Below are 21528 nucleotides of genomic sequence, written 5' to 3'. Positions count from 1 at the left end.
ACCAATATTAAGTGTTCTTCTGAACCTGGAAAGAAGAGAGATTCACTAAAACTTTGCCTCACCTCCTTCCTGGATTCTATTCTTGTTGAATGGCCTCCCAAAGAGACAGTATGGACAACTTTATGCTTCCTTGTGGACTAGGGAGCAGTCATTCAAATTCCGTAAAAACAAATCCTCCCCAAAAGCCAAAAATGAAATAGAAAATGAAGAAAGGCAAATGACGTCGCAAAGACAAAAGGACAGAACAGAAAAGCCAACGGAAAGCTCTCTGCAGAACAAGGCTCCACATATGAGTCAGAACAACATTTCACTTTCAAACTCGCATTTCAATATGGGAAGTAATGGAGAAAGCAAAGGAATTTGTTCTAGAGCTAAGAAAATGTTTAATTAGTACTCCATTTCACAAGAAGCACTTGAAAAGAAGAAATAGGCCTGCTATCTCAAACTAAACATACCCAGCACTTCCAGCATTATAATACTTTGAAGAAGGTAAATATTAGTCACTCTATTTTACTCAAAAAAAAAAAAAATATGTTGGGCATTAAGGATGTAGCTCATCAAGTAGAGCATGTGCCTAGCGTTCAAACAGCCCTGGGGTTGGCTACCAGAAAACAGAAAAAAATGCTAATCCGAACATGTTCCAGATGCCGTGTCATGTAATGGGATTCAACGATTAATGGTCCTAATCCTTAAAGACAAGCCCAATGTAGCCAAGAAACAAACTTGTAAAGAACCCATTTCAGTGCCCCACCCCACCTAATTTTTATTGCTGGGGCATTTAAAAGGGCCAGAGAGTTTTCACAAAGGCACAGAGAGGGTTCTGTCATTCCATTCTGGTGGATATAAGGAAAGCAACACCAAGTGATATTACACACGAGGTTTAAAAAGTAAGTAGGCTATTTGCCATCCAATTTGTAGACCAAGGGGAAAAAAATATAACACACAGTACAACTGCAAAGCTGGTTGGCCCATGTAACTGTATCCTGAATGACATGTGTGTCTTAAGAAGTGGAGACTTTAAAAATAAAGAAGACTTGCTTTGTTTTGTTCTCACTATTATGTTTTATGTAACAGCACATAGTTTCCCTGGAGGATCTGTCTACTCCACTTCTATCCTGATGTTCTCCTGAGACTGTCAGCCTCAGGGCTTTACTTTCACCATGTCTCAGAGGTTTCCTACCCCATGGTCACCCAGATCCCAGAGGAAAGTGACAGCGGAGCCAGTCTTTCAGATGCAACACTCCCAAACTTAATTGTGACTTACACACTTTCAACTTTTCCTTAATTCTGTAAATGATAACATTCTGATAAAACATTCATTTTTTCTTTTTAAACTTGGCAGCAGGGAGATGAGTTGTTTGTAGCCAAAGAATTAATCTCTTATGAATATTTTGTTTTTACTCTTTAACAGTTTCGTCTACATATACAATGTATCTTAGCCATATTCACCTTTAATTCAGCCCTCCCTCTGCCACAAAACAAAAAGCTCATGAGACAGAAAATTGTTACAAATTTCTAACAAGACAAAACATCATTTAAAAAAATATCAGCTCTTGACACATGATCCCTCCAAGAGCCAAAACCACCTAAAAAATCCTCAACACCAGATAGAGAAGCCCTCTTGAATTTTTGAATAGAGCTAAGAGATTCCCCAAACACAGAGCCTATTGCTGTTGCCCTTGGTTATCCCAAAAGTAGAAGCTGAGTCCCTATTGCTAAAGATACAATACACTTCAGAAACGGGCCTAGAGACCACTGATCTGAACGCCCCTCCCTAAGGACTAGCTTTCACAGAGCCAGAAAGCACCAGGCAGCTTCCAAAGGAGGAACAAAAGCAACAGTTCTGCCCAGCAATGATACCTATGGAACATGTCATGAACAGCACGGCATAATAACCCTATGGGTGAACTGGTTGAACATACACCTTGGCAGCAATCAATTGCTCTCTAGTTGGACTTAAGACCCACTCAACAAGAGGAATATCAAGCCTGGTACTAGCTAACTACTCAATGATAGTGACATCATGGTTATTGGAGGAGAATCTACAACCACTGATTTACTAAAACAGCATAATTCCAAGCGACAATCTGTAAACATTTGTCTTTATACCCCTCGTCAAGGAAACTTCTCTTTGCAGCAGATGGAGACCACAACCTATCAAAATACAGATTTATGGAGTCAGTCCCAGTGGATACATCCACAAAACATTTCCACACACAAGACTCAGGGAACATTGTGGAAGAGTGGGCAGAGAGATTGCAAGAGACAGAGAATCAGGGAGTTTGCTGTGAGATCGTGTCTCTTAGTAACATCAGGAGCTATACCAATAAAGTCTCACCAATATGAGCAGTCAAACTTGAGCTGAACAAGGCTGACACCAATAAACATGCCAAACTGTACATAAAAAAGCTCACAAAGCTTCAACAATACACAAAAGAGTGGCAAGTGAATAAAGCTGGAAGCAGGAGAGGTGGTCCTCCATAGGAAGAGCACACTGATTGGTTGTCTGGTGCCAAATAGTCATCCCCGAAAATATACATACAACTAACATTACATGGACTCAACCAGATATACTTGAGAACATGTGTGTGTATATACAAATAGATACATATGTACAATAACAATTAATGAAAAAGAGGCCATGTATTTGAAAAATAGTAGGGAGTGTTATATGGGAGGGTTTGGAGGGAGGAAAGGGAAGGGGAAAATGTGGTAACTAAATTAAAATTCCAAAAATAAACAACAAATAAATAACAGATCTGAAAACATAAATACATTATATAGACTGAGCAGATTATATCTAAGAATATATATGTATTTACAAATACGTATATACATGTAACATAATTGTATATGAATTTGAAAGACAACAAGGAAGGGCATATGGGAGAGTTCAGAGGAAGAAATGATGTAATTATAATATAATCTTAAGAAAAGAAAAATATTTATTTATTTATTTTGGAGAATGTGCCTATGCATCTCAATTGGTCCAGGAACTCACAATCCTCCTACTTCAGCCTCCCAAGGACTGTGATTATAGATATGCAGCAGCACACCTGCTGGGATTTTTTTTTTTTTTCTGAGACAGGGTTTCTCTGTGTAGCTTTGCGCCTTTCCTGGAAATCACTTGGTAGCCCAGGCTGGCCTCAAACTCACAGAGATCTGCCTGCCTCTGCCTCCCGAGTGCTGGCATTAAAGGCGTGCACCACCACCGCCCGGCTTGTTGTTTTTAAATAGATTGCTATGTCATCCAAATAGAAGACAAGTTCTATAATGGTAAGATGGGTGGTTAGAAGATGAGCTGGGAACACATTGCAACACTTGGTGTGAAAGATGATGAGAACCTCCCTGTGAGAAGTGATCCTAGAATGAAGAGACACAGAAAGGAGGTAAGGGTTGTGAAAGTCACTCGGACCTGACAGAAAGGGAACTGTGGTTACCTAGGGTGAGTTTTAGTTCTCTTGCATGAATGACTAGCTAGTAGGTGAGAGGAGCTTTAAAAAAATATCAGTTTAAGGCAAAATCGAACTCAGTTTGCAATGTACCCGGTTTGACCTTCTGCTGGATTATCCAGATGGATCTGTCTAATGAGAAACTTCCATCTTTGCCAGAGTGTAGATTTGGGAGCTATCAGTACACCGTTGATACCGAAAGCTGTAGAAATGAATGGTGTTACCAGGATGAAAGCATAACTCTGTCATTAAGATACTTAGTCTAAGTGTGTTTATAAAAGTCAACTGCAAAGAACTGTATTTTCACACCACATATTCTTTCCTCAAATGATACGAAAATTCCAGTGTTCCTCATATACACGTTTTTGAGAGACATGGTATAATAGAATGATTCTCAGCTTTGATATCAAGCCCTCCTTACTAGCCATGGGACATTGATCAAGTTAATTATGTTCTTATAGATTTGACTGCCGCAAACACTGAAGTGGGAACTATAACATCAAACTAACAGAGCAGCTTTGGCGATTAAATAAAACAACACAGGTGAATGTGCTGCAGCCATGCAGAAATTTCTGTTCTTGCAAAGGATCAGTTTGCAAAGACTAATAAAAACGTCCATGTGTTCTGAAGTCCAGAAACTGAGACAATTACAAACTCAGATCCAGAGATACAATTAATCTAAAATGACATAAAATATATTTTTTCAATTAAGAAACCTTTTTGAAACATATATACAAAAATGCATGCACAGAACCAGCAAATTCCCAATGATGTCTGTGCATGAACAATCCTTCTTAGCACACAGTGTCAACAATCACTGAATCCTCATTGTATTATTGTCTACATTGAGCACCATTGAGCCTGCAAAATCACCACTGGCATGATGGTATTATTGAAAACATACTTCATCAGTACTCCTAGGTGCTTAGAGCCTTTTCATTTAGAAACTCATAATTTCATTCCAGAAACCCTAATCCAGTGGATTCAGAATAGCTGCCGATTAGAACCCACTGGGAAGTGACATAAGAAACTGTTAGCTCATATCTCATCCCAAGAAATAGAACCCCAAATGTATCTCAGGCATTGTGCTCCATTTGAGGATATATAGTTTGATGAAACCTGTTCCTTGTACTTAAGGATCATCCAGTGTGTTCATGGAAATAAACTTGTAAACAAACCATTGGAATCGTCTCCTATGTTTCATTGTAGGAAAATGCAAAAGAACACACAGAATAATGCCCATTTCCTCCTGGTAGAATTAGGGAGAGCAGTAGCAAGGAAGAGTAAAGAAGTGACACTTTACATCATCAGTGTGGAATAAGATGCAGGCAGGTGAAAGACAACTACTAGAGCAAAACCTGGTTTATTTGTCAATCACTCTCTCATCATGTTTTGCCTGTCAATCCCAATGTTATAGACTCAGGCCTCTCTATGCCTTGATTGGATACAAGTAGGATACATTCTTTGAGAAAAATAACAACTGTACATAATCAATTTTCATATCACCTAATTTATAAAAGTTAACTTGTTATTTAGGTATTCACTTGCTACTTTTCAGACATGTAGGATTATTCATGGTAATAAATTACCTCCAAAATGGTACACATGGCCTACTTCCTGTCCATGAGTCTAGAAACACAACGACTAAATGTCCTAACACTGTGCTAACCATATCTAATGGCAATGGGTGATTTTAATTGCAGTATAATTTTGCTCACTTACTGAGAGTCCATAAATTGAAAGTGTATCTGATTAAAGGGCTCTGTACTAGATGCGTAATAGGCAGTCAGTTTCTGCCACTTCCTCTAAATCGTTTCCTTGCCCTGTCCCCCCTTTCCTAACATTAGCCTTCAGATAATAAATGCATTAGGCAGAACTTGTCTAATCTTAAATTCTTATTTCTGGTGTGTTATTATTATTCAGCAGCATTATGTGTCTCCTATGTAGAACAAAAGAGACTTTGTATTCATGAGTGGTATCCTCAGGGCATTCATTTCCCATTTACTCATAAAGATGATGATAACAAGCCATTCAAAAAATGAGAACAGATGAGCAAGATGAGATAAGAGACTGGATGAGACGGATGTATGTGGGCTGAGATAGCTGATGGCTCTAGTCAAGTCCAGAGTTCCTTGTTTTACCAGAATGCACCTTTCTACATATTGTTATAGAGATGGTACACTGTCGATCTTTCTTCCCCACCATGAGGCACACACCATCACTGGCTTGAAATGTAAGTTGCTTTTAGCATTGCTCTAGCTGAAACCAGGGAATAAAGAAGGATTCTATTGTAGTGATCACTCGCCCAGAGACACACAATCAGAGACCATAAAGACCAATAGCTCTAAGATGTTTAAACAATTCAAATAAACAAAAAAGACATGAAGGAAAGAAGGAAAGGAAGGAGGGAGGAAGGGAAGTCTTGACATGACGTAGATGGAAATTCTCACCCACCATAATCCTATGTATGGTAGCATTGACAAAAGGAAGCAAAGAGGACTTGGAATCAAGGAGAATGTTTAGGTTCTAGCTTGGGCTTTATCCTGCAGAGTATTCCTTTTAGAATTCTCTTGAGGTTTTGACCTATTCTTATCTTTACATCTCATTTATAGGTTGCATAATATATCAGTTCAGTATGGGCTTCATCTTCCCTCACTTACATCTAGGTTATTATGTGAAAGACAGCAGCATTTCAGGCCATACTAACCTGTTCAAATAACTTCTTTGTTCCTGCCTTATTTACAAAATGGTGTGAATCTCAGGACTTTATGTTTTCCTGCTGAACCCAGAGCTTCAAGTATCTAAAGGTGAACTGCTGAGCAGGAACACACACATACAACTGAACAAAAATACACTAAGCCTAAGGCAGGCTGAACTCGTAATTGACTCTGATACATTGCTGTCCCCCAGTACTACAGCATCTGCAGTATTATGAAGTCTGGCTTAGCCATGTAAATTTAGATCGCCAAGTAGTTATCTTACTTTCTGTTACTGAAATAAAGACATTGATATATAATTATTGAAAATGCCATATTGGCTTGTTCTACATGTGTGTAACTGAAGGCCACCTTGGATAAATTTTCAAATACAACTCCTGATTTGAGGTTAAAACTTCGCAACAATGAAAAGGGGAGTGAGTTACAGATGGTTAATGACTTCTTTGCTCTTTTGTGAGGATGTTCACTGAATATTCTGTTACATACATCAGTAATCACCTCCCAAGGTACTCAGCATTGGCTGTGATTACTTTTACAACCTATATCTTTAGTTCAGAATTTCCTTCAAAGACATCACACATTTTTCTTAACTATATTCTAGATATATTTATTTAATATCTTAGTTATCTTGAACTCAGTGTTTCTAAACTAAACTCATATTGTGCCTATTTACTCCCCTCTCATTTTGTTTTCAACTACACACACACACACACACACACACACGCACGCACGCACGCACGCACGCACGCATGCACACACACACTACTTCTATGTACCAGCATACATCTGGATAGGCTAGCACTAATTTTCAGAAACAAGAGTGACAAAGTTTAAAAGCATGTCATGTTATGGAATAATATTTTAAAGTGTGTTATATTTGTTTATGCTGTGGAACATTTATTTAATGATACAAAACTATATTGCATTATTTTATGTTGCATTTGTTTAACTCTGTGAAGCTGTGCTACTGTTCCTGTCTAAAACACCAGATTGGTTGAATAAAGAGCTGAACAGCCAATATCAAGGCAGGAGAAAGGATAGGTGGGGCTGGCAGGCAGAGAGAATAAAAGAGGAGGAGAAATCTGGGAGAAGATGAGGAACAAGAAAAGAAGAAAGAGGACACCAGGGGCCAGCCTCCCAGCTACACAGCCAGCCATGGAGTAAGAGTGAAAGTAAGATATTCAGAAGTAAGAAAAGGAAAAAGCCCAGAGGCAAAAGATAGATTGGATAATTTAAGCTAAGAAAAGCTGGCTAGAAACAAGCCAAGCTAAAGTTGGGCATTTACAATTAAGAATAAGCCTCGGTGGTGTGTGATTTATTTGGGAGCTGGATGGTAGATCCCTGTGGGAGTCTGTCAGAGCCCAGCTCTGACCTGTCAAAGGGTTCTTGCAGGGAGGAAAGAGGAATGAGGAAGTATTAAATAGAATGATAAAAGGAGATGATTAAAAAAAAAAGACAGAGACACAGGATAGCTTCAGAAGGGCCCTGGGTTAATACCCAGTTGCCTCAAAGTTTATTCCAATGGGCTTTTTAATACAATGTCTAGGAGCAAGGTAAAAGACCTCCCCCTTTTAAGATCAAAGCACAACATATAGCCAAGTGTAGACCTGTTGATATAACCAACCGTCTTATTAAATAAGAAACACAGAACCAATGTAAAAGAGAAAGCCGAGAGGTCAGAGCTCAGAGCTAAATCTTACCCTTCCTCCTGCAAGCTCCTAGCTTCCCAAAAGAGAGCTATTTCCTGTCTATCCATCTTTTCATAGTCTTTTGTTCTGCCTTCTCATTGGTTGTAAACCCAAATATGTGACTGCCTCGTCACTGTCTGTATGTACAGTCTCCCAGGTCTTAAAGGCATATGTCTCCAATGCTGGCTGTATCCCTGAACACACAGAGATCTATGGGATTAAAGGCGTGTGCCACCATCGCCACACTCTGTCTATGGCTCTAATAGCTCTGACCCCCGGGGAACTTTATTTATTAACATACAATTAAAATCACATTTTAGTACAATTAGAATACCACCACATAGACCCTTCAAAACACCTGGTGCCCTGCTGGGTAAAGATTCTCAGATTCTCTGACCTTGAGTAAGGTCTTACTAGGGAGCCCCTGTGGGCACCCATAAGCCCCCCAAAGAGTAAAGAGTAAAAAACAAACAACTACAATGTCATATGTATTCCTAGCTCAAACTAAGTCCTTTCTTGACTGGGCAACAGGCCAAAGCAGCTGTTCTCCAGGAGGGGATTCACTGTTCTCAGCACTTTGATTCTGGAACTCAAGATCTTACATATGGCCTCTCTGCTTCCTGCCAAAGAAAGAAAGAAAAAAAGGTTACAGTGTAGCTGAGGATTCTCTGGTACATCATCTTAGAAGTAGCATGCATCATTTCCAACTATACTTAATTAAGCAGAGATGGTTGCATATTTCCCCCTAAACTCAAGTGTACTGCCAAGTACAATTTTCTATGGGCCAGACAGGAAGAATAGGAAATGAAAGTCCCATAACCTTGCATTTGACCAAATTTCCTGTTTCAGATTCCCAGGTCAGAAAACACCTTCATCCATCTTTCTCGACCACCCTGCATCCTTTTCATTTGAAATATGGACCATTAGTTAGAATATTTCTATATCTTCTTAACCAGTTCACTTTTCTTCATTCCAAGCTCTGTTGCAGGATATTTGACCACTCTATATGAAGATATGTCTGTCCTTCCTCATCTGACAGAGGTAGCTTCTGATTAGTTTAATAAAGGGCTGAATGGCCAATAGCTAAGTAGGAAAGGATAGGCAGGACTTCTGGGGAGAGAGAGGAACCTAAGGAAATAATCTGATAGACTAGGAATTTCACCAGCAAAATGTGGAAGAAGTCTGACTTACAGTATGGAGGAGAAGTAATAGGCAGAATATAGATTAATATAAATGGGTTAATTTAAGTTTTAAGAACTTATTGAACAAGCCTAAGTTAAAGCCAAGTTTTCATAATTAATTAGTCTCCATGTGAAAAGAGATGTCAAAAGACCACCAAGCTGGCAGTCTAAAGAAAGACCTGCTACATTTGGCACCCACCGTGGGGCTAGAAGCCATGACCCTGAGATTAAGAGTTTCATGCTCTACTGACTGAGTTAGCTGGACTTGTTTTGGCTGCTCTATACAAACATAAAAGGCAAACTGGCTTTTCATGGTCCCAATTCAATTAAAAAATCAATCTGGCTTTGGAGTTGGAGTATGGCTCTCTCCTCTAAACCCAAGCATGCTTGTTAAAGGAAAATCCAAAATCTCTGTCTCATGTCAGAAGAACCACCTGATATGGGACAGAAGAAAACCAAAATTAAGGGACTATTTTATTGCCACTAATCTCATAATCCTTTGGTTTATTTTGACTCTTTGAAACTTTTCTTATGATATAAATATTATCTCAAAATCCATAAGATTATTATGTATATACATAAACTTTCTATTAGGATATTATTAATAGTCATAGAGAGTGCTAACTAATTTTATAAATAAGCTTCATCTAGCTTCCTGTACCTATATTTGGGTTTGAGTCTGAAGCAGATAATTAGGAACAAAGTTTGTGTGCCCTGGATGTACTTAATAGATTGTAGTCGTCTAATCTGTCAGAGATCTGCTATATATGGCATTTGAAATGTTGAAGTTTTCTGCAGTGAACCATAACCATTCCTAACAGTGACCTTTGAGGTTTCACAAAAGATGATGGACGCCCTGCAACAACAAATCTACCTGGACTGTGGTAATACCATTAAGCTGACAAATGCCACCCAAAGGTTCGTTAGGACCACAAACTGCTCAGGATAACTTCAAACCTGCTAGCTAAGATGGTCACAGACTACTCCACCCAAGACTTCAGTTAAGCCCTGAACTTTCCCATCATACAGAGATGAGACAACAAATGACACAGCTAGCTCTCCCAGCACTTGACGGTTATACCAATTTTCTCAGGGTCCCCTAAAGTTGCCATCACTTCCAGATAATAGGAAGTAGTTTTAAGGATATGGCGCCCACATTCCCAAGAGGTGGGGTGGGTGGTTTTTGGTCATTCAGTGGGTTATGGATGTTTATCATTGTTCAGGGGGGTTAGTTGCAAGTTATTGTTGGTCATGGTCAGGGAGGAAGCTAAACAAAGGAGGTAAGATTAAAGGATTTCATTCTTTCTTTCCTCTATCCTTTCTTTTCTATTTAGTGTTGGAAAAATGGGGATGGGAGATGAAAAGAAAGAAAAGAGGGCTGTAGTAATGATAGGATAAAAAAAGTAGATTACTGAATCTATTAAAAAGCAACTACTAAAGCCGGGTGGTGGTGGCACACGCCTTTAATCCTAGCACTCGGAGGCAGAGGCAGGTGGATCTTCGTGAGTTTGAGGCCTGGTCTACAGAGAGAGATCCAGGAAAGGTGCAAAGCTACACAAAGAAACCCTGTCTCGAAAAAACAAAAAACAAACAAAAAAAAAAGCAACTACTAGTCTCAAATATTTTGCATTGGTGTGGATTTTTTATATTGAAATAAATTAAATGTTATTTTTGTTATAACATACTATATATATGTTTCTATTCTTGTTTAAGGTATTGTACCTATGTAACTCATTTTAAAATGTAATGTAAAGTTCTAGTCCTTGAAAGCTTAAATTATTACAAACTGTTTAGAATAAATAAGAAGTGCTGGTTAGTAGTTAGTCATCTATAACAATGCAACTTATAGTCATATTATGTATGTTTTCAAGGATAAATAGATATGTTTTAGATAGATAGGTGGTCTTCAAACACTTCAGAGAGCCACAAATATGCCCTTAAAATGTTTTAATAGCATAAGGCTTTCCATGACAGTGAGATACATCAGCACCAATCTACTTCAGAGAATATCATGGACATCAAAGAACCTCCATATGGAGTTTACTTTCAATGTGGCAAAACTAGACACTGGGAAAGAAACTGCCCTTGCCTCAACTGCTGACAGTATGCTATCCAAATTGGATAAGAGGGACACAAAGAAACTTGACTGATGAACTTTGCCAAGACCAAAATCCCTGCCTCACAAAAAAGTCTGTCATATATTCTAGGCCTGTAGGCCAAATATGGATGCCCAAATATTACAGAGGACTTGGGTGACTCTCCAGGCAGTCAGCTGTCTCTGTCATTTTTATAGTGTTGGAATGTGCTTGCTCTGCACTTCCTGTTTACTCAGGTAATAATTTATCCTTCTCAGGTCTCTGATGGGGTTGAAGACTAGATTATTATAGTTTTACCATTTTCTTTATTACCAAATTTAAAAAAAATTCACAAAAGAGATGTAAAGTTTATAAAGTTTGAGATATATAAAAACTTAAATTGTTTAAGAAAAAATGTTAAGTTCTAAAAGGATATATTTAGGTTAGTAATACAAGTTATGATAGAGAGTAGTTAAGGTATAAAACTTTGGACTCACCAAGATAGGATAGATAATAGAGTACTTTCTCCAAAGTTGCCAAATACAAATGGACTGGACATTATTAATATAATTCTTACCTGATAATTGTTCTTATTGTATATAGTTTTACTATGTTCGAGTTAAAAAATCTTTTCTTTTTATTTAGACAAAAAAGAAGAATTGTTGCAGGATATTGTATGAACATGTGTCTGTCCTTCCTCACCTGCCTAAGGCACCTTCTGATTGGTTTAATAAAGAGCTGAAGGGCCAGTATCTATGCAGGAGAGAATATGTAGGATTTTCAGGGAAATAGAGGCACTCAGAAGGTGGGGGGTGGAAAATTTGAGAGGCTGGAAATTTTACCAGCAATATAAGGAGGAAGTTGATATACAGTATGGGGGAGAGGTAATGAGCCATGTGGCAGAACATAGATTAATATAAATGGGTTAATTTAACTTTTAAGAGCTAGTTAGGAAGAAGCCCAGCTAAAACTAAGCTTTCAAAACTAATAAGAAGTCTCTGTGTCATCATTTGGGAGCTGGTGGTCCAAAGAAAGGTCTGCTACAAAGCCCTACCTACACACATCAAATTCTCACCATTTCTTCCTTAAATCAACTTGACCTTTAAGTTGATTCTTTAAAAGTACTAAGATGATCAAATGTATTAAATCATTAACTTAAAATCATTAACACCCCATTGTTTAAAATTACCCTTGAGTTTAATAAACCTTTAACTATGATTATAAATCCCTGTATCATCTGGTTATGTATTTTTTACTCCAGCCTTATTTAGTCAAATTTACAGTTTTGTATGCTGTGTAGATTTCCCTTTCAAGTGTGAGTTGCTTTTTTTCCTAGCTGCTGTGTTATAACCAACTGATGGCTCACAGCTGAAATGCTTTTCTGAGAATAAAAATCAGCCTCCTTATGATTACTACACCACTTTTGAACTTCTTTTCAAGGTCAATGGAAGGCAAATGCCTTTGCCCTCCAGAATTCACTATTGACTGTTTTATGTGAGCTTGGTTGCAACTAGAATATGGCCTAGTATGGTCTCCTTCAGTTTCTAGTTATTCTTTTCATTTGGAATAATTCTATATAACTAACTGCACCAAAATCTGTCCTTGGGGTTAGAGGGAAGGTTTTGTGCTTAAGAGCGCATGCTTTTCTTCCATAGTACTAGTGCTCAATTCCCAGCACCCACCTGATAGCTGACAACCACCTGTAACTCCAATTCCAGGGCCCCTTGTGGCCTGCATAGACACCAGGCACACACATTGCAAAGTACCCATGTATATATAAGTAAAAATAAATAAATCTAATTTTATAAGCTGTCTTCTGCTATTTCCTGGAGAGCCTAAGGCATGCCTTAAGCTTCTATTTCAACACTCTACAGCCATTGGAAATTCTTATGGTTCCAAAATAATAATTCTTCCTTATAAACACTTCATACATGTCTGAGGACTGGAAAGCCACTCATACCTCCCAAATTTCATGGAAGAGTATCTACTTATCCTTTAGAACTTGTCATGAATATCAATCATCAACAAAGTTACCCTCTTATGAACTCCATATTAGGCATTACATATACACCCTTCCCTCTCTCTATCCTTACTCAGACTATGTGCATTTCATTCTCCTTGAAACACTGAAGTACAAAGCCCCTGTGTGTGAGGTAACCTGACAGACCCATCGTTTAAACCTGTGATCTAGTCATCCGGCTTCAGCTTGAAGCATAGAACACATACAGTCTTCAATAGGCCTGCACTTGCTCTATGGAATAGGTCATCAGTATCTCTGACTTGTGAAGTAACAGGTCACCAGAACTCGGCTCATGGACAAGGCTACCTAGATGTCACCTGCTGTATCTTTACTCATTCATGTAGTAACTAAGTGTGAGAACTCGGTGAAGGTAATAGATTAGAAATAGATGGAGATAAGTAATGTAGGTACTGGCCTTACCCTTTGGCCTAGCAAAAGGCATTATCACAGTAGTTTTTGTCTTTCCCTTGTTAACATTTTTCTTTCCTTTCTTCTCTTAATCCTCAAAGCTAGTACCTGCTTTCGATGTCTTCTCCAGTATTTTGAGATCTCTCTGTCCCTTTAACTCATTCTTCTACTTATGTTGTGATATGCTAAGGAAGGACAAATAATTTGGAAAATCACTTCTTTCATTATGACCTCCTTCAGAGCTCTGACCTCCTTAAGATGTAAAAACTACAACCAGATGTAAATTCAGGAAAGTCACTTTTCTCAGCATTATGGCCCTTCTTAGGGAAAGCTCCATGACTCACTCTGGGAAAGTTCTGTGACTCAGCCTGGGAAAGTTCTGTGGCTCATCCTGGAAAAACTCTGTGGCTCATCCTGGGAAAACTCTGTGGCTCATCCTGGGAAAACTCTGTGGCTCATCCTGGGAAGGCTCTGTGGCTCATCCTGGGAAAGCACCGTGGCTCATTCTGGGAAAACTATGAGGATTACCCTGGGAATGTTCTGTGACTCATCCTGGGAAGACTCTGTGGCTCATCCTAGGGAAAGCTCCGTGGCTCATCCTGGGAATGTTCTGTGGCTCATCCTGGGAAAACTCTGTGGCTCATCCTGGGAAGGTTCTGTGGCTCATCCTGGGAAAGCACCGTGGCTCATTCTGGGAAAACTATGAGGATTACCCTGGGAATGTTCTGTGACTCATCCTGGGAAAACTCTGTGGCTCATCCTGGAAAAGCTCTGTGGCTCATACTGGGGAAAGCTCCATGGCTCATCCTGGGGAAACTATGTGACTTACCCTGGGAATGTTCTGTGACTCATCCTGGGAAAACTCTGTGGCTCCTCCTGGGAAGGCTCTGTGGCTCATCCTGGAAAAGCTCTGTGGCTCATCCAGGGACATCTCTATGGTTCACCCTGGGAAAGCTCTGTGGCTCATCCTAGCTCCATGGCTCATTCTGGGGAAAGTTCTGTGGCTCATCCTGGGAAAGCTCCATGCCCCCAACCCTGGGAAAGGGCTACAGGCAAATGTACATGGAATTAACACTTGTAAGGAATTTTCACCATCCACATCACAGCTATTCTCATCTTTGGACCCCGAGGGTGTGCATTTTCTGCCAGTGGTAGTTTCATTAGCCTTGGCAACTTGGATGACTAATCTAGTAAATATCATTATTTATAGTGGTAAAGGGCACTCAGAATTGGTCTACCTGCCACTCAAGTTATTCTAAGCTATTTTTCCTCTCCTGTGGATGCCATGTACATCATCTCTTCACACTTACCCTAACCCACCACTAACTTGACTGATAGTATACACCCTAATTAGGTATTTTTTATGTTTATTAATTATTTTCACCAAACAGATGTTATCCCATTAGGCAGCAACTTCTAGTGCTTAGTAACCATTTTTCCTGTTCTATTACCTGTTTTTGACTGCCTTAAAATCTTCCAAATATAATTTAATAACAATACCATCCAGCATATATATTAAATAAAGGAAGTATATTTGAGAATTATAACTAATTTCAGAATATCGATTCTAATTATGAATTCAGGTACACAGAATTTTTAAATTATTCTAATACTTAGCTATAGTATTAAAATGATTCATGTTTCTGGTGTTTGTAGAAATAGGGTCTTTCTGTCAAGTTCTGTATGGTAACAAAGAGCAATGGCAAAAGCCTGTAATGATTGGGGGTCTATGGAATACCATTCACACCACTCACAAACAACTCAAAAGGAGGCAACCCATTCCTGGTACTAGGGTTTCTATTTAGCTAGCATGTGATATCGAGTTGGGGCATTATCCCCTGTTATAGGGTAACTCCATATGGATAGACAGATAGATGGATGGGTAGATAGATGATGGATAGATAGATAGATAGATAGATAGATAGATAGATAGATAGACAGACAGACAGATAGATAGATACCATGTAGATACTGACCTGGAAACTTAATCCCTTCTGCCTAGTTTTCATAGAGCTGGAAGGTGCTATGCACATTACCTGAGAAAAGAAGTAATCATCAGTCATACCCAGCTGCAAATAGATCACAGAAAATGGCAGTTAACAGAGAAACCTACAACAAGTCAACATGCAGAGAATAAGAGACTTCAAAGTACTCAGCCTTGAGTGGTATGTCTATAGCACACCTCTCCCTGAAAGTCTTGGGGACCATCTTGGAAGATTGTAAGCGCCTGGGGAGGTAGATGAATGAAAGGAAAGTTTTCCATACATGTATGCTTTTAAGTATCTCCAGATGTTGATAAGTTTGTTTCCATTTTACAAATTTGAAACTGAGACACAAGGATTATAAGTAGGTTAACCAAAATCATGCAGTTGCTAAGTATTGAAATCATGATTCAGATTTATTTATGAACAAGTCTGTTTGTTTTCTACAAATGGAAATGATTTTATTATGGCAATTAATGCTCTGACTTAGGCACTAGTTTCCCAGTGAAATGAAACTGTTATAGTTTTCATACACTAAGTTTGTTTAAGTTGATCCTTGATCTGGAGTTCTATATTTTAAAGTCAGACAAATATTCTAATTTATCCTAAAATTAACCCTCTTTGCACACCAAGCCTAAACCAAAAGTCCCTTGGAAATTCAGTGTCTGAACATCCATAGGTTATGGGCGAACATATTCAGACTGAATAATCACCCAGAAAACAAAGATCCCTTTGGAGACGGAGACAGTGTTTCTAAATGCCACAGTATCTGTGCCCACATTATCAGGCTAAGAATTTTAATATAATTATTACTTGGCGACACTCTTTCAGTTACAAGTAATAAAATCCTGTTTGAACTCATTTGCACTAACACTCAGCACTCACTGAAAGACTGCAGAGAGTACGTGGGAAAAAAAAGGCAGTAAGAGAAGGAAGAATTCCAAGGCTTTGTTGGTTCTCTCTGCAGACTTCCACCACTGGTCCCTTTTACTGCAAACCACATTTTTCAATTTCCAAAAGTCAAACTCACATGAAAAATACATAGAGAAAATACAGTATTTTTTAACTATCTCAAAGGCAGAATACAGGCTTTTTCTAAATTATGAAAATAATTTAGCATGCTATCTGGGAAGAGAAAGGAGATTCATGTGGGAGAAGCAAGAGACGGCAATGGGAGAGAATTAATATAGACTAATAATGTAGTTCAAAATGCTAAGCACAGAAGAATTTTTGCACATATATATTATATATATAATATAATGTAAATACTAGATGAATTAACAAAGAACATATTAGCATCTGGACAAAGGAAAAGAGGGAAAGAACTGGGTGGTGACAGAGGTCCTGGACATGGAGGCAAATGTGAAATGAGCAGCAATGCTGCTGTGTACAGTGGTGGAATCTGTAGGACACAGTTTCTCACCGTGTGAGGAATGTCTTTGGCATGATTTAGAAAGGTAAGATCACATACCTCAAGATTTGAGGAGCTTGGTTAATGAATAGTTTGCGAGTGGACTTTGAGGCCCTGGCCATCATTCTCTGGGCTTACAAGACAGGTTTAACATTCCTAAGTTACGGTTCTGCAGCCCAGCCCCTACCCAGATCAGTTGCTCAACATGACAAAAATGTATGAAGTGACTGAGTGAGATAATTAAGTTCAAATCACGATTTTTGCACTATACACCCTTGAAAGCCACTTTTGCTGCCAGAATCAGCCAAAACATTTCCTTGAGTGAATAATGTTGGGTTCTAGAGATCTCTGTAACACGGTAGGCTTAGTAATGATACATCCATATAACTCATTTTTTATCTGTAAAATAAAAACGACAGCAATAAACAATGGCATATATAAGTAAATAAAGACTTAGTGTTGTTAAAATTCGTTCTTGGGGATGTCTTACACTAACTGAGCATAACCTTTGCTAGAGCAGAGAGACATCCTGCTTAGTATGGGGGGGGCAGTTACCCACCCCTGAGATAGGCTTGATTATCTTTACCTGTGTTGTTTTATCATGGAGTCCTTCTGAGAACTGCTCCTTGAAGCTGGAGAGTTTTCTCTCCTGATCCCACCAAGCCCCAGCAGTCCGACAACCCACTTATAAAATAAACACACAGATGCTTATATTATTTAAACTGCTTGGCCATTAGGTCAGGCCTATCATTATCTAGCTCTTACTCTTATATTCAGCCCATTTCTATTAATCTATACTTTGCCACGTGGCTCGTGGCTTACTGGTACCTTACAGCTCCTTGGGCTCTAACACCTTCCTGAAGCTCCTTAGCAAAGAATTTGGCTTGCTGTCCATTTTCCCACCCCACTCAATTAGGAACTCCTGCTTGAAGCAAATATTGCCCCTTTGACCTTTGAATTACCCAGGTAGACCTCTTTGTCAACTTTGCCTTTCTCTTATCTCCTCTAGGTTGCTCTGTCACTTTACACACACCTTACCTGCTGTCTGAGTCTCGTACATCTGCCGAAACCTGTCCAACTTTATAAAGATCCTGCCTCACCTAAGTGCTCACAAAAGCTATGAGATCCCCATGCCAGTCTTGAGGTCCTTGCTGAATCTATCTCTTCCTCAAGTCTGGCTTATCCAGCCCTGTGAAGTGGGCATCATTCACTGTTTTCCTCATACCCAGTTTCTCAATAGTGCCTGTCCATCTTTTATGGTCCTGCAGGCCCTGATATCCATAAGGACCTCCACATGACACATGGGGTCAGAGAAGGTTTATGACATTGTTCTTGGAAATGAATTTATGCATGACATGGTTTAAAAACAAGACAAATAGGACTCAATCATAAAAAATCTTCTGCGTGGCAAAATTATCAGTATACATGTTCATAAAATTTGTGTTAAGACTCTTAATTATAGCAATTTTATAATGGAATAGCTATAGGATGGGATCAGCTTACACGACTCAACAAAATGCAATGTAACCATTTAATAGAATACTTGTAATGAAAAGTAGCCAGGTCCTGATAAATGTTATAGCATGGATGAACCCTGATAATTATGTTTCATAAAAGAGACAAGTAATAAAACCCTCAAGGAGTTATATGAAGTGCACAAAATAGACCCATGGAAAAAGCAGGCTGATGAATTGTTTCTAGGGACTTCAAGGTGAGTGACAACTCCTTTGGGATCTCCCTTGGGATGATGAAAATATCTAAAAGTTAGGTATAATGACAGCTATACAAGTTCATGAATACATGTAATTAACCACTGAGTTTCCATATTCCATGAAGGTGCTCTCATATTCTATGAATTACATGTTAATAAAAGTGTAACTTAGCAAAGAAGAAAATTAAGCAACTCAAGAGAATCTTTACTTTTGTTTCAAAATATACTAATGCATGGGACGTGTCAGGAATAGAAAATTAGAATGGTCTCAGTTCTCAACAGGAATGTAGATAATTACTGAAAGAAATGGAGTACCATATTAAAATACTAAAGGAAAAAATTGATCCAAGAAATTTACATTCATAAAAATTTTCCTTCAAGTATAAATGGTTCTCAGTAACTGTTCAACATGCAAGTATCAGAAGAAATTCTTTAGAAGCAGCCTATTTGAAAACAGGATGTGGTGGTGAATGGAATTCAGACGAGGAATGACTGGAATGGCATCTGATAAGGGCATAAACATATAGCATCTTCTAGATGTTTTATAGTTTCAATTCTTCTTTAAATACTTAATCCACCTAGATTGACTTTGTGTACATATAAGATAAATATTTAGTATTTTTCCTTTGCATATCCAGTTTCAACATCATCCTTAGAAACACAAGTTTTCCAACATATTTGTTCTGGGACTACACTTCCTCACATTAGGTATGCTTGGGCCCTTGGAAGACACATGGATTATCTCATAATAAGCTTATTTCTGGCCTTCCTTTTCTGCTTCATTTATCTATGTACCTGTTCTTATGTCAGGTCAATGCCAGTTTAGTTACTGTATTTTAGTATATTTTGAAACAAAAGCAAAGTCCCTTGCCTTGTTCTTCCAGGCATTGTTTTGGTTATTCTGGGTCACTGGTGGTTCCATTAAAATTTAGAATTCTTTGCTCATTTATCTTTAAAGTATCAATAAAATTTTGATGAAGATTGCAATGAATGTGTAGATTTCTCTGAGAAGTATCAGATTTCTAAAACTAGGGATTTTTTCCCACCCATAAACATGTAATACTTTTCCATTTACTGTCTTCCTTAATTCTTTTGCAATTTTTTATGGTTTTAAGTGTACAGAACTTACACCTCTAAATTAAATTCAACCCCAACACTTTTAGGTTAATGTAAATATGATCATTTTCTTGATCATACTTTCAGATTTATCATTCTGAGTACATAGAAATATGACTGATTTTTTATATTGGTTTTCTATCTGGTAACTTTTAAGAGTTTCCTTGTTCCTAGGGTTTTTTTGCTCCTGATTTTAATTTTTAAGTTTATAGTTTAAATTATATAGTGAGACAGATGTTAGATAGATAGATAGATAGATAAATAGATAGATAGATAGATAGATGATAGATAGATAGATAGAGATAGATAGATGGCAGATAGCTAGATAAATAGATTTTATATAAATATATAGTTTTAATTTATATTAAATAGATAAAGTTGTTTATCCCTTTATTTCTTTATTTTATGTATGTACAAATGGTATAACATGTGTGTGGAAGTCAAAGTACAACTTGTAGGAGTCAGTTCTCTCTACCTTGTGTGTCTAGGGGATCTGATAGTCAGTTATACTTGGTGGTAAGTGCTTTTACACCTGAACTATCTTGCTAGCACTATTTTATAGCTTAAAATACATGGAGAGTTTAAATAATCTTATTTGAGAGAAAACTATGTCGTATACTCTAAGGTAATTTTGCTCCTTTTTTGATTATGATATTTTCATTTCTTTATTGCAAAATTGTTCTGGCTAGGACTGCTAGAATGATGTTGGCTGAAGTTGCAGGAGCAGGCAGCTTTATCCTTATCTCAAAGGAGAACCCTATTTCTAATCTAAGAAAAAATAACTTTGGATTTTTTTAACGTTCAATATGATCTCAACTGTGTGATTTTGGATGTAGCCTTTATCATGTTGGGGCAATTTCCTTCAATTGGTTTATAAAATATTTTTATCATGAAAGGTCACTGAATTTTATCATTTTTCTGAGCTACAGAAGATGATTATGTAAGTTTTATGCTTCCTCTGTTAACTTAGTTTATCACATTGGTGAAATTTCATGTGTTGGAACATCTTTGCAATCCACAGATAAATTAAATGTAGACACAATGTCTGACTTCTTTAACATGACATTGAATTTGTTTGACAGTGTTTTGTTGTGAGCTTTTCAGTCTGTATTCATCAGAGATATTCTTCTAAGTCTTTGTTTTAATAACAGTCTTTCTGGCTTTGGCATTAAGGCCAATCTCATACCAGTTTGGAAGACTTTGTTCCTTTTTAGTTTTTGCATGAGTTTGAGAAAGACTGACATTCAATCTCATTTTTAAATTCAGTAAAATTTCATCAGTGAAGCCATCTGGCCTTGGGCTCTCATTTTTTGAGAGGTTTTCAAGTATTGATTCAATCTGCTTCCTAGTTACAGGTCTGCTTAGATGTTCTGTTTCTCCACTATGAAGTCGTGGTGGTTTGTATTTGTATTTAGTGTTGGTGGTTTGTATGTTACAGGAGTTTATTCATTTTCCCTTTAGGTTACCCAGTGTGTTGATGCATATTTGTATGGTATAGCTGTGGGTCCCTTTTGCTTTGCTTTTGTCTTTTTTAATTTTCTTTCTTTTATAGTAAGACTAAACTTTTGACAATGCTATTCATCTTTCCAAATGTCAAATCTTATACTAGTGGGTTTTTCTAAAGATTTTGCTCTTCTTTATTTCATTTTTTTCTTTTCTAATCCTCACTTTTTCTTCCTCTTTGTTATGTTCATGCTCAATTTTTTCCTGTTTTAGTCCCTTGAAGCCTTGTCTGAGCATTCATTTGAAATGTTTCTCTTTTTATTG

General features: G+C 37.9%; 1 protein-coding gene across 1 annotated transcript in view; it reads right to left on the bottom strand.

The window, feature by feature from the left end:
• Positions 1–8200: 8200 nt before the first annotated feature.
• Positions 8201–21528, bottom strand: part of LOC114690096 (muscular LMNA interacting protein) — a 264668-nt gene continuing 251340 nt past the window's right edge. Inside the window, exons 12-13 of the mRNA XM_028864630.2 lie at positions 15518–15577; positions 8201–8477 (exon numbers count right to left, since the gene is read on the bottom strand). Of these exons, the coding sequence (XP_028720463.1) occupies positions 8448–8477; positions 15518–15577 (90 nt within the window). The 3' untranslated portion in view covers positions 8201–8447. The remainder of the gene's footprint in view (positions 8478–15517; positions 15578–21528) is intronic.

The sequence above is a fragment of the Peromyscus leucopus genome, chromosome 14 (genome assembly GCF_004664715.2).
Source record: "Peromyscus leucopus breed LL Stock chromosome 14, UCI_PerLeu_2.1, whole genome shotgun sequence".
Lineage (NCBI taxonomy): Eukaryota > Metazoa > Chordata > Mammalia > Rodentia > Cricetidae > Peromyscus > Peromyscus leucopus.
This window is presented reverse-complemented; position numbering and strand designations above follow the sequence as displayed.